Below are 13,287 nucleotides of genomic sequence, written 5' to 3'. Positions count from 1 at the left end.
TTGTTGGGCGGCTCTGACTTGAAAATTGCATCCTTAGATCGCGCCAAGTCCTGCCTCCCCTCAGCTTTTCTTACTGATGCTGGTGAGGAGAGAGAAGGGTTTCTCAGAAGGCCAGCCCAGGGCGCTAAATGCTGGGAGGTGCGTCTCACCACCAGGCCGAGGGAGATCCAGGCCTGGTCACCTGTTCCAAACCCAGGGCACAGAGCTCAGGCGAAGGCAGCCGCCCCTCCCGTGCTCCTCTCCCTTACTTTTCCCTCCCCTGCCAGCTACGCGGGCAGGACACGCCCCCTCCCTGGGATTCACCAATCAGCGTCCGGAGCGGCGCCTGTGGCGCAGGGGGCTCTGGTCGGCAGCCAATTAGCACCGGGGCCTCAGGCGGCGCCTCGCCCGCCCCCTCCCGGAATGAAGGCCGCCCCGCAGCTGGCGAGGCCGGCGCAGCGCGTGGGGCGCGGGAGCCGCGCGGGCGGGCGGGAGAGGAGCGCGCGCACTGCCTGCCCGCCCCCCGCGCGCCCGCCTCTGCTCCGCCTCCGTCCGGGGCGCGGGCGAGGTGGCCGGGGCGGGGGAGCGCAGAGGGCAGGGCCGCGGCGGCGAGGCCCGGGGGCGGGGAGGAGCGGGACCCGATAAAAAGCGGCGAGGCGGCCCCACCCCGCGGCAGGCCGGCGGGCAGGCTCGGCGCGTCCCTTCCGTCCGGCCCGTGCCGGCGGCGGGGAGGCGGCGCGCGCGGCCCGCAGCCCGCCCATGGAGGCTTTCCCCTGGGCGCCCCGCTCGCCCCGCCGCGGCCGCGCCCCCCCGCCCATGGCGCTCGTGCCCAGCGCCCGCTACGTGAGCGCCCAGGGCCCGGCGCACCCGCAGCCTTTCAGCTCGTGGAACGACTACCTGGGGCTCGCGACGCTCATCACCAAGGCGGTGGACGACGAGCAGCGCTTCGGCTGCGCCCGAGGCGAGGACCGCGGTGGCGGCGGCGGCTCCCCGCCCTCCTCTTCCTCCTCGTCGTGCTGCTCCCCCCATGCGGGGGCCGGGCCCGGGGCACTGGGGCCGGCTCTGGGTCCTCCCGACTACGACGAGGACGACGACGACGACGACAGCGACGATCCGGGGTCTAGGGGCCGCTACCTGGGGGGCGCCCTGGAGCTGCGCGCGCTGGAACTGTGCGCGGGCCCCACCGAGGCCGGGCTGCTGGAGGAGCGCTTCGCGGAGCTGAGCCCGTTCGCCGGTCGCGCCGCCGCCGTGCTCCTGGGCTGCGCGCCCGCCGCAGCCGCCACCGCCGAAGTGGCGCAGCGCGAGGAGCCAGCCCCAGTATGGGCGGCCGAGCCCCGGCTACACGCCGCCTCCGGGGCGGCCGCCGCCCGGCTGCTCAAGCCCGAGCTGCAGGTGTGCGTGTTTTGCCGGAACAACAAGGAGGCAGTGGCGCTCTACACCACCCACATCCTGAAGGGACCCGACGGGCGAGTGCTGTGCCCCGTGCTGCGCCGCTACACATGTCCCCTGTGCGGCGCCAGCGGCGACAACGCGCACACCATCAAGTACTGCCCGCTCTCCAAAGTGCCGCCGCCGCCCGCCGCCCGTCCACCGCCACGCAGCGCCAGGGACGGCCTGCCCGGCAAGAAGGTGCGCTGAGGGCCCGGGCTCGGGTCTGCTGCTGCCACTAGGGTCACCGCCTGCCCACTCTCGTTTTTGGTCTGCGCACCATCTCTCCCTCGCTGCTGGGGAGCGTGGAGCTCAGCAGTTGGCTCTACTTGGGAATGTCGTCTTGGTTTGTTTTCAAAGGAAGCCGGCGGTACGGAGTACTTTCTTGTAGAAGAGCGGTTGAGACTAGATGCTAAAATCTTGATTTGTTTATCTCTAGTTTGTGCACATCCAGACGGTGACGGATGGGTATTCCACTAACTGAAATATGGCAACTTAAAGGCGCGCTGTTTATTTACTCTGTACGTGGACCTATTTTAGACGCGCATCAGTGTGAAATGGTCTCAATCTGATCTTGGATGTTTAATTTTATGAATGGAGGCACTTTACTAGGTCTAGAATATTTTTTTAAAAGCCTCTTAACTGAACTTAAACTGGCGATTTTATGGAATGTCAGCAAAATGACTATTTTATTGTTTGGAACAAGTAATGTTTCTGTTGTCCTTAACCAGTTATTCTAATGCCAGGTGAAACGAGCCCCTGCCTGGTAGCATCATTAAGTGAAGGCTTAGTAAACTTTCCAGTATTCGTTTGGGTGGGTGTTCCCTCCTTGTGGCTTGTTTCTGTCCTAACTGGAGGTGTAAACATGAACAGTCTGTAGCAGGTAGAATACAGTTCCTTAGCCTTTTATGTACCAGATCTTTTATTACTGAATGACAACTAGCATTTTCCACCTTTAAAATTTTTGCCAAGTTATAATCATATTGTGTATACACTTGGAAATGGTGCTGTTTAAAAACCGTGTGTTGTTTATACAGTAACAGTATATGAACTCATTAATCTTGCCTTTAACTCTGGTACTTTTGTCTATGTAGTCCTCCTTCCCCCAATTTCCAGTTCTTCAAAAACATTTGTGATATAAGACCAAAAAGGAGCAGTATTAATTCACTCTGAATTGCTCAATTTCAGCGTTCCTAAATAGTGGAAAGCTCATTCCAGCTGTTGCCTCTCCAATTAAATTTAAGATGGGGTACTTTTGAGCTCCGGAAGGTTAATGTAATGCTATGAAGGTTCCACTCTGGGCTATGTCGGCTTTAAACATCACAGGCAGCTCTCAAATCAGTATAAGCACTGATTAAAGGAACTAGTGGGAGTGGGGGTGTTGGGGTGGGGTGTGCAGAGACAAGACACACAGCCTGTCTCATGTTCCCATTCTCACTGGAAGATGACCCTTTCTCTGGAACACCACCAGTTTTCCACAAATGAGATTATACCCATCCCCAGGATTAAGTTTAGCTCAGTGGTACACGAGGTCCTAGGTTCAATCCCCAGTACTTCTATTTAAATAAACAAATAAACCTAATTAACTCCCCTACTAAAAAAAAACCCAAAAACTGACTCCTACTTCAGCCTCCCACCCTCATTTTCAAACCCACTATGCATAGTGAATAATACCACACTGTATCTTACTATCAGGACAGATACGTAAGACAAAAATGGAAATGAGTTAAGATGAAGTCATCTGAAATGTACAAAATCACTATCTGAAAATACCAACAAGAGATTTAGTTTAAGTATATTGAGATGACAGTTTACCTAGGCTATTAAAAGTCAAGACTGCTTTCATATTAAACCACTTCCTCCACAACAAATTTGCTTGATTTGAACATTCCTCTCAAAATGTAAAAGGCTGCCATAAATAACACTGGGATAGCTATGAGCCTTTTTGGTCAAAGGAAGGTGCACCAGAACAAAGGAAAGGAAAGCAGACAAACCATTTCTTGGCCAGGAAAAAATAATCCACTCCTGCTACTAGCCCCAAAGCAGAGAACTTCAGAATTGCTAAGCCTGAACTCAAGAGATTTAATAAAACCGTGTAATTAACTTACTCTCTTCAGTTTTGCTAGAAACATACCAGTTTAAATTAGTTTTGCTTTTTGAGGTCAACATGAATTCCTGTACCTCTTTCCCACTGCCCTATTCTGCCTTCTCAAGTTACTACTGATGGGTGCATTCTCCTGACCAGGACTAGGCAGGCAGCTTGCTTTGTAGTTTTAAAAAAGCCAAGTTAGGGGGTGGGTGTAGCTCAGTGGTAGAGTGCATGCTTAGCATGCATGAGGTCCTAGGTTCAATCCCCAGTACCGCTGTTAAAAAGAAGTAAACCTACCTACCTACCCCCTCCCAATAATAAAAGAGCCAAATTACAGGTTTCCAGGTCTCAGGCACATGGCTTTATTATTTTCACAAGAATCCCTTGGTGACCCAATGTGCCTAATGCAAATCTGATACTACTATTTTATCAGAACTGGGATCGTGTTAAACTTAGGTCTTTAAGTACGGGGAAAGGTATCTAGAATACTCTCACAACCAGCGAGGCAACCATTATGTCCATCTACATAAGCACCACCCCATACCAGCTCCCCTCCCCCCTTAAATTTGCTAATTTTAAGAGTTAAAATATGAACAAAGAATGTCCATAGTTTTCTAAAGCTTTCTTATAAGAGGTATACTAACCACATTCTAATAAATTTAAAAGCAACGCTCAATCTGGAACGTATTTTAAATGCTTGCAAAGCTAAACTTAAGGTAAAAGAAACCCAATTTTTTGAAGTTTAAAAAATACATAAAATAGTGTGACAAAACTGTCTTATTTTCATAAGAATATACTACATGTTTGGGGCAAGGGGAGAGAAAAAAAGATGTATAGAATCTTCAAAAGAGCTTTACCAACTGTGCAGGCAGACTGCCTGTCCTTTTGTTAGACACTTCCACAGGCTTTTCCATTTCCCTATGAAGTCCTTTGGAAAACTGCAAAATTATTTGATTACAACAACTTTTGGCATAGATATAAGCCAAAACCATGTATTTTAAAATTATATCACAAATATATGTGTATTTCGAAGGAAAGTTTCAGTGTTAGTCCTAATTTTCTAGTTTGTTCTTAGCTGCAACATGAACATTCCTTCTGTTAATGTCCTATAGATTTCAGTTAAACTTATGAAATTATAAGTCAGTCTACAGCCAAATCATCCTACATCTAGAGATCCCAAGCTCCTCCTAGTAGCCACTATGAACAACTAATAGGATGTGGAGTCTTTTGGGGGCTGCTGTCTCCACCCTCAGATCCATCCATGTTGATAGCGATGACATCCCCATTTGAAACTGCAGAAGCCACTGGGAACATGGAAGACATCACTGAGTAGGTTGGTGGTTCTGATTTCCTTTGACACCTGTGAATAAACACTGGGGGACAGAGTAAGGTTGTGATGCCTTGAGAGTGGAAACCTAAGAGCAGGATCACAAAGTAGAATCAGACTCTTTTGTCCTTATCCTGTGCTCTGATTCCAACACCCAGGACAAAGAACTTGGAGAACAGTGTGTCTGGGAAAGGGGCTGGGCAGGAAGCGTGTTTGCAGACGAGCCTGGAAACCTAACCATCAGACATGCATTTGTAACTCATCCAAACAAATCAGTGAGGACGAGTTGCCTGTTGGGGGCCTATCTGTGATGTCACAGGTACAGTCCTCCTCTAGTAACTTATGACTCAGAATGGGACTGCCCCCAAGTTCTTTCACTTGTTGTAAAAGAAGTCCTCTTCTCACAAAAAGATCTTTTAAGACTTTAGCTTGCAGTCCAGATATCAAGAAAAAAATGGTTTAGAAAGTGATTTCCATTATTGTTAACATCAAACAGGAAAGGCTGCATCTGATTATTTAAGTAAAACATCATCCATACTCCCTCTTCTGGCCTTACAGCTGTACCAACAGGAATTCTCACCACTACTCAGTATCAGAAAGAATACTAAGTGCCTACAGCCGCTATAAATTTACAACTAACATTCTCTGAAATTAGTTATGATTTATCTTACTTCAGAGGGAAACCCAAGATGTACACCACACACACACCACACTCACAGAGAGGACAGCATTACAAGCAAACACCGGGGCTCCTCAACTAACAAAGGACATTTTAGTGGAAGCATCCTAGCCACATTTGCCTTCTGTTATATTTAGGCTATTTTCTCTAAGACATTTAATAGCACTGGTAAAAACTCAAGTGAAGTAACTTCAACTGAATATGCAAACTCAGCATTATAAACAAAACACTTTGACTAACCACAAATCAACACTAGAACAAATTCTGTAAGTATTTTATTTATCGTTGAAGAAAAAACACAGCAGCAAGTTCTGTGTTGGCTTCAATAAGACCGAATAGTTAATCTTTAACATGGCTACTACACTCCAAAATTGAAGTCAACACAGTCATTACTACAAATTACTTGTTGAAAGAACCTATCCTGAAGAGAAAGGAAATCAGGAAAAAGAATTTAAACAATTCTTCCAAACCACCACATTTATAAATATTGTCATATTTAAAATGCTTGAAGGCATGAATTCTCCATAAATGGAAAAGCAGTTTGCTATTGGCAAAAGAAAAACTCAGCAATAGTTTACTAAATGCTTTAAAATTTCAAAGCTGTATCTGTTTTAGATTCACACTTGAGCAGTATTTTTCTCATGACAACAATGACTGCACATTGCTTTCTAGTCACCCTCTCGAGTAAAACCTGCAGAAAATCCCACTGTATCCAATGTGTGTAATGTTTACTGCACTTATAGTAAATCTAAAAACTTTCTAAATTTAGTAAATAGTAAATACCTCAAAATACCTAGAGGCATGTCTCAACTGCTAATGGTATGAAAATTGTTTCAGCTTCCTGCTTAAATCTTCAAATATCTTCAAATACATTTTCTATAACAGAACCATACTTCATTCCAAATTAATACCAGATATTTCAAAATCAAAAGAAAAAAGGTCAGTTCCATACCAAGATACAGGTGTTACTCAATACCTGAAGAATTCACATTTTAAATTTATTTTTTACTTTTTCTTTTTTGTAAACAAATGATTGATGAAATAATGCCAAAACCTTAAATTCCGAAACGCTGCATGGTTTTCAAACCTTCCGTGGATACGGTGCATGATCGATCTATTATATAGGATTAATACAAGTTCATGCTTTTTGTGTTATGGTGAGACAACAGTAAAGAATCCAATTTAGATTGGTTGAAGCACAAGTATAATCCTTGAATGTGATCAAACCTATGTAAGACATGAGTTTGAATCCACTGTCTTGAGACTTAACGTCGTACTGTGGTCCACCCGTCTTCATCAGTCTCATTTTTAGTACGACGAAGAGATTCCCTGTCTTTCTCAGCTCTCCATGAGGGCTTCTCTTTTTCACCTTCTCTTTCTCGGTCTCGATCTCTTTCTCGATCTCTTGAAAGAGCTGGAGGAGGAACACGACGAGGGGCATCCCGCTCTTCTGTCCGGTCATCTTTCCTGTCATCAGCACGTCTCCAAGAACTTACTAAAAAGTTTAATTAAAACAAGACAGAATGAACTTGTACCACATTCTATTAGTTCACACTAAATAGAGCTTAAGCAAAACAAATGCCTCAAATTACTCAAAAATCCTATACTGAAGATAATGATGGAGAATCTCCATTAAGAAATAAAAGCTAGGTGTTAAATAAATAAATAAATAAATAAATAAATAAATAAATAAAAGCTAAATACATTTTAATCATTTTGATACAATTTCTGAAAAAACCTTTAAAACATACATCCTTAGAAATGTAAGCTGGCAAGCAAGAAGAAACCACTGGCCTGAGAAATATCCTAATTGCTTAAAAAAATTTAGGCTCAAGTGACAAAATTCTGGCTGAATAAAAAATTTCTAGAGGGTTTTTGGCTCTTTTTGAAGAAAATTTAACAGCAAATAAGTAAAAGAATGTATTTCATTATGGCTATAAAAGAAGAAATACCCTTACAATCCAGTTGTACACATAAAATAGCAAAAGCTTGTGAGACGACGACTTACTTCAGTGCAATGGTCATTTTAAACAAAGTATTCTCTACTAAAGTTTCAAATATTGCCATTTCAGAGAATGTTTTACACTTTGTGCTTATCCACGAGGACCTTACTTTTAAATAACTGATAAATTGTTTTCTTGTTTACATAAAATAAATGTTTTTACCAATATAGATATTGCTTACTATCCAATGTAGTCTACCACTATACTTCGAATTTGAAGATGACCTAAACTTCACAGAGCATAGTTAAGTTTGTGAGAACTATGAACTCTAAATGGAATAAACTGATCTACTGCCCATCTTATTTTTGGTGTTCATACAAATTGACAAGATGGTAAAACGCACAATCCCCCGTTATTCCGGCTCCCCAGGGATTTCTGGTCACACAGAAAGAACACCTCTACCTTCCTCACGCTCTGATCTGAGAGGAGGTCCCCTTCGATCTCTGTCATCTCGTCTTTCTCTTAGATCACGGCGATCATCTCTCTCACGGCGGCGGTCATCCCGATCCCTGTCATCACGACGACTCGCGTCTCTCCAGCTTGAAGATTCCTCAGCTGGTCCTCGTCTCCAGCCACCTTCATCTCTGTAGCCATTCAAAATGACATGGTAGGTTCCATCATTAGACTCCATGGGTAATTATAAGTGAAAATATCCTATCCAACTTGGTGCGCAAAGAGTTTGCAAATAATAACAGGAATAAAATTTAAACACGTGACTTGACTGCAAACTGATGCCTCAGGCATGGAAGTCAAATGAGAATATCTGGATCTGCACTGTCCAACACAGTCGTCGTTAAATTAACTAAAATAAAACCAAGACATTCCCTTAGCATTGCTAACTCATTCCAAATGCTCAATGGCCAGATGCTGGCTACCAAACTGGACACTACATATATATAGGACATGTTCATCCTTACAGAAAACTATTCAAGTGTGCTTGTCTAGATTAGCACAAAGCCACTTTGCCCAGAAGGAGCAAGCTAGAACTCTTAACTAATAGAAGTAAAGGGGCTTTTAATAATTTAAAGGCAATAAGCTGGCCTCAACCACAGGGGAAAACCAACAGCCTGGTGAAGACAACCTGGACTGGTTCCAGTGCCAGAGTTACACAGTCTATTGACAGCCACACAGCTCAAGCCTCCATGTCTTCTTCACTTTGTAGAGGAAAATGGTTCAATTAGATGACATCTGAAATTTTTTTTTAATCTGCACTATGATTCTAACTGATAAACTGGGGGGAATGAGGAGCACCACTTTTCAAAAATAGTTGGGAACGCACAGGACAGCACTGAAAGAATCCTAACTGTAACGCGGATGTCAAACCTAGGCCGTCTGAAGCGGTCCTCTCGATCCGCGTCTCTCTCTCTGTCCCTCTCTCTGTCTCTGTCTCTCTCTGGGTCCCTGTCGTTCTCGTCACGATCTTGATGGTCTCGGTCTCTTTCTTTTTCCCTGTCCCATTCACGGTCTTCTGATGGTCTCGATTCTCGAGGTGGACCCCAACTCTCTTCTCTGGCTCTTTCTTTTTCTCTCCATCCACCTATTTTTTTTTAAAAAAAGAAAAAAAAAATTTCAACTTAAACAGATTGGCAACCATGAACAGAGATCTTAAGGTTGACATTAATCCATCACCATTTTAAATGCTAATTAATTTAATGCCATACTCCAACCTCGTTTTTTAAAAAGCCTAAATTCACTTACATCATTTCACAGACTCCCCTGCTCCTATTTGTCTCCCTATTATTGTTTTTCTAACATATAACATATAGGAACTTACATGGCCTGGGTTAAGCATTCCTTATGCAGAGATTCCAGGTATAAAAATCAGTTCTGATGGCAACTCATTTAAGCAGAAAACTTAAAAGGGTGAAGGGTAGGATCTAGATCTCCGAGAGACAAGAGCCCCAATTATGAGTTCATTTATATTCTGCAACATTTTCAAAACCTTTAGAAGCAAAAAGACTCTTTCCTGTTACATCGCTGCCCACCACCATTTACCACCTATGAAATAATAAATCCTTTGGCCTTGCCCAATATCTCACACAGCCATGGGATGTCCAAATTTAGGAACATTATACACACACGCACGTGCACACGCACCAAAAAAGGCAGAGATTTCAATGAAAACGTATTATAGCTGCAAAGCTATAATTATCATTGTCACTAACATTTATATTACTATGTGCCACAGCACTAGTCTAAACCCTCTGCAGGTATTAGCTCATTTATTCAAACCTGTTCTCAGCTGAGGATGAGCAAGGCAATGCTGCCTTCTTGCTGCAGCTCTCCTACTTTAAACAAGGATCCTTTTGGTGGTCTTATTTAGTGACACGTTTTCAGACTTATGCTTTTTGTTGGTGATTTCAGTTTTTTAAATGTGCCCCCAGCCCCACCTCCAGCATTGTGCTAAAGTGCTGTCCAGTGTTCCCAAACACAAGAAGGGAATGATAGATATGCCTTAGGGAGAAAATACACGTTGCTAGATAAGCTTCATTCAGGAATGAATTACACTGCTTTTGGCCATGAGTTCAAAGCTAATGAATCAATAATATTTATTAAATAAGGTATCTCTAAGCAGAAAAATAAAACAAGGTTATGTATTGATTGACGAAAACTGTGACCAGAAGGCTTACAGGAACCTAATCTGGTATTTCCCTTAGGAGCAATGGTTTAGTATTCAGTGACTTTATAAAAATTACTATCTTGACTTAATGCAAATGTAAGATCATTCTCATTTTGCACAAGGCACAGAAAAGTTAGGTGCCTTGCCCAAAGTCACAGAGCTTCACAGTGGAATGAAGTGAGACTAGAAGAAACAGAACCCACTAAGGGTTTTTAAATGCAAGGAAGCTGCTAAAATTTGCATTTAGAACAAATTACTATGGTTACTGAAGATTCACAAAGAGGATGAACAAGCAGAGCAAACAAGTAGAGCAAAGGAGAGCTCCCAGATTTCTGGCTTATACAATCAGAGGGACAGATGTGCCCCTGAAGAGAAGCAGAGAAGCAGGGGGGTGGGTGGGGTGGTGGGGTGTGTGTGTGTGTGTGTGTGTGTGTGTGTGTGTGTGTGTGTGTGTGTGTGTGTGTGTGTGTGTGTGTGTGTGTGTGTGTGTGTGAATATACAATCCCATGGTTGGCAAGAGTACAGACAGATGTTCAGTAAGCATATTTTGTTTGTCATTATTTATACAGGAAGGCTCGTCCAGGACAGAACCTGAAGGACGTCACTACTTAAGGGCTGGCGCAGGAAGAAGAGCCCTGAAAGAAGCAGTCAACAAGGCAGAAGGAAAACTAACTGCACTAAAGCAGAAAAGGGAGTGAAGTTATTTGGTGTGAGCGATCTCACAGGCCAGCTTCTGACATAAAAGTCACTATGGAAAGATAAAAGGTGAGGTAATAAAGGAAAGATAAAAGACCAGTTTATCTAAAACTAAATAATACAGCCCAATCTGTTATACATCCATTAGAATTTCACTTTAATCAGCTGAAAAATAACACCATTTACTTAAACAATCAAAATGTAATTAGTCATTTGAGATTTGAGTTCCTCTTCTGAAATAACCTGCTATCCTCTACAGAACAGTGGAGATTAACTGGTGTAAAATTTCACTCTGTACTTGCAAACCCATCAAGCACTCTCTAAAGCATCCATCTGCTTTTCTGAAGACCAGAGTTTTACCTGGCTTGACAAACGGTCTCCAGGGACCAGGTCTCGAGTCATCGCTCCGTCTGGGAATCCGATCGTCATCAGCCCGTCTCGAGATCCGGTCGTCGTCCACGTTTCTCCAAGGCCCCCTGTCATCATCTGCACCGCGCCTGGAAATCCTATCATCATCAGTACTCCTCCAAGGTCCTCGATCATCATCCAACCCGCGCCTGGGACCCCGGTCGTCATCCATGCCCCGCCTAGGGCGATCGTCATCAGCGTTCCGCCAGGATGACCGCTCATCGTCCGCACCTCCTCTCCGCGGCCCCCGGTCCTCGTCCACCCCTCGTCTGGGTCCTCTGTCCTCATCGGCTGTTCGCCAGCTTCCTCTGTCCTCGTCCAGGCCTCGTCTAGGTGGTCTGTCGTCATCCGCGTGACGCCAGCTTCCCCTGTCTTCATCGCCAATTCGTCTAAGAGGCCTGTCGTCATCAGCATTACGCCAGGAAGGCCGGTCATCGTCTGCCCCCCGGCGAGAGAACCTATCTTCATCTGGACCACGTCTAGGGCCTCTGTCGTCATCCATGCTGCGCCGGGGACCCCGATCGTCGTCTGGTCTAAGAGAAGATTCTCTCTCTTCGTCATCCCCCAAACGCCTTGGTCGATCTTCATCTCTTCTATGCAGCCTCTCTTCAACCCTACCTTCTCCGCGTCTCCACTCCCTACAGAGCAACAAGCCAAAAATCTTTTAAGAGTAAATTTTCTTTGAAGTACATGACCCTTTTGGGAAATATCTCACTCACTCTTAAAAGTCACTTCAGTCTAAACTCATTAACCTAACAGAGTATGTTCCAATTAAAAAAAAAAATCACACAAAATTGAAACCTTGTATCAACATAAACCAGTAAGGAGACAGCTGCCTTAAAAAGGTATCTCTGGTTTACAACAAGTACCTTATTTAGCAATTTCCAAATCTATTACTACAAGCTTTCAAAACTTAATTTCTGTGTAAGGGGTTATGACCAGCACTCTTACCTAGCACTAGCAGTCCTTTTAAAAGACGGTTTGATCTAACTTAATTCAAAGGACAAGAAAAATACATTATGAAATTGTTCATTTTTACTCTGAACTCAACACTATTAGTTTAATTAAAAAAAAAACTGAAGCCCATTTCTCAAGATGTTTGTAAGTCAGTAATTACATTAGCACTGAAGTGAACTATGAAAAACATACCAGTAATACACATGCATAAATTCAAGGCTCTTTTTTCCCCACCCCAAAAATAAACTGTTAGAAAAACAGTAAGATATTAACAGGATCTATGATTATTTGGTACTATTTTCCTTAACGCTACTTACTTCTCTGGTGGGCCTCTTCTCCACTCAGAATCTGCTTCAGGTCCTTTTCTCCATGTGCCTTCTGAATCTCTATCTCCCCAACGAGAGTCCTATATTCACGGAAGTTAATAAGAGGCACTACATTGGCAACACTTACTACAACTACCAGTATTACCATTCAAGTGCTTTTGTACTTTACAGTAAACAATCTTAAGTTCTTAAATAAAAACAAGCTTTAAAATTCTGTTTCAGAACTTCTAGATCAGACTGATAGTACTGTGAAACTGGTGTTCTCATGTATTGCTGATGGCTTTATAAACTGATAAAACACCACTGGAAAGCAATTTGGCAGCATGCCCCTGGAACCATTCAAATTCTACAGATTTCCTTTGACCTAGAAATTCCCTTTTGCGAAAAAAAAGTCCAGTGCCCCAAAATGTACATCACAGTGGCAACTCAACAGAGGTGGAGCCAATGGACTGTCCAGTTGGGGATAGTTACATTATTTCCCTCTTCAAAATATTACATTGTCTTTGCAAATTATGGAAAGGTGTGAAGAGATACACACTCACCCTTAAGGTAAAAATGTAACTGGTACCACTTTTGTAATGGACAATGCACACAATCTTAATACAAACACCTCTGATACAGTGTGACTGATCCTACAAATGTAACCTGTGGCCACAATGGGACAAGTAAGAATACTCATGAAGACACAAATAATATCTAGGGGTGGAGTGGGAGAACTAAAATAAAAATCTAATGAAGTTGAGAATAAGTATGACCCCAAGTAGGTGAATAAAAG

The 13,287-nt window shown here is 43.9% G+C and overlaps 2 protein-coding genes across 2 annotated transcripts in view; one reads left to right on the top strand and one right to left on the bottom strand.

Annotated features, from left to right (window-relative positions):
* The first annotated feature begins 467 nt into the window (after window positions 1–467).
* On the top strand, window positions 468–2,483 carry NANOS1 (nanos C2HC-type zinc finger 1). Its single transcript, XM_074373545.1, has one exon. It carries the CDS (start codon window positions 739–741, stop codon window positions 1,615–1,617), a length of 879 nt encoding a protein of 292 aa, XP_074229646.1. The 5' UTR covers window positions 468–738; the 3' UTR covers window positions 1,618–2,483.
* Window positions 2,484–5,764: 3,281 nt separating this feature from the next.
* Window positions 5,765–13,287, bottom strand: part of EIF3A (eukaryotic translation initiation factor 3 subunit A) — a 32,638-nt gene continuing 25,115 nt past the window's right edge. The window contains exons 18-22 of the mRNA XM_010969864.3: window positions 12,504–12,592; window positions 11,182–11,867; window positions 8,829–9,042; window positions 7,908–8,089; window positions 5,765–6,997 (exon numbers count right to left, since the gene is read on the bottom strand). Coding sequence (XP_010968166.2) covers window positions 6,768–6,997; window positions 7,908–8,089; window positions 8,829–9,042; window positions 11,182–11,867; window positions 12,504–12,592 — 1,401 coding nt within the window. The 3' untranslated portion in view covers window positions 5,765–6,767. The remainder of the gene's footprint in view (window positions 6,998–7,907; window positions 8,090–8,828; window positions 9,043–11,181; window positions 11,868–12,503; window positions 12,593–13,287) is intronic.

Source organism: Camelus bactrianus, chromosome 11 (genome assembly GCF_048773025.1).
Source record: "Camelus bactrianus isolate YW-2024 breed Bactrian camel chromosome 11, ASM4877302v1, whole genome shotgun sequence".
Classification (NCBI taxonomy): Eukaryota; Metazoa; Chordata; class Mammalia; order Artiodactyla; family Camelidae; genus Camelus; species Camelus bactrianus.
This window is presented reverse-complemented; position numbering and strand designations above follow the sequence as displayed.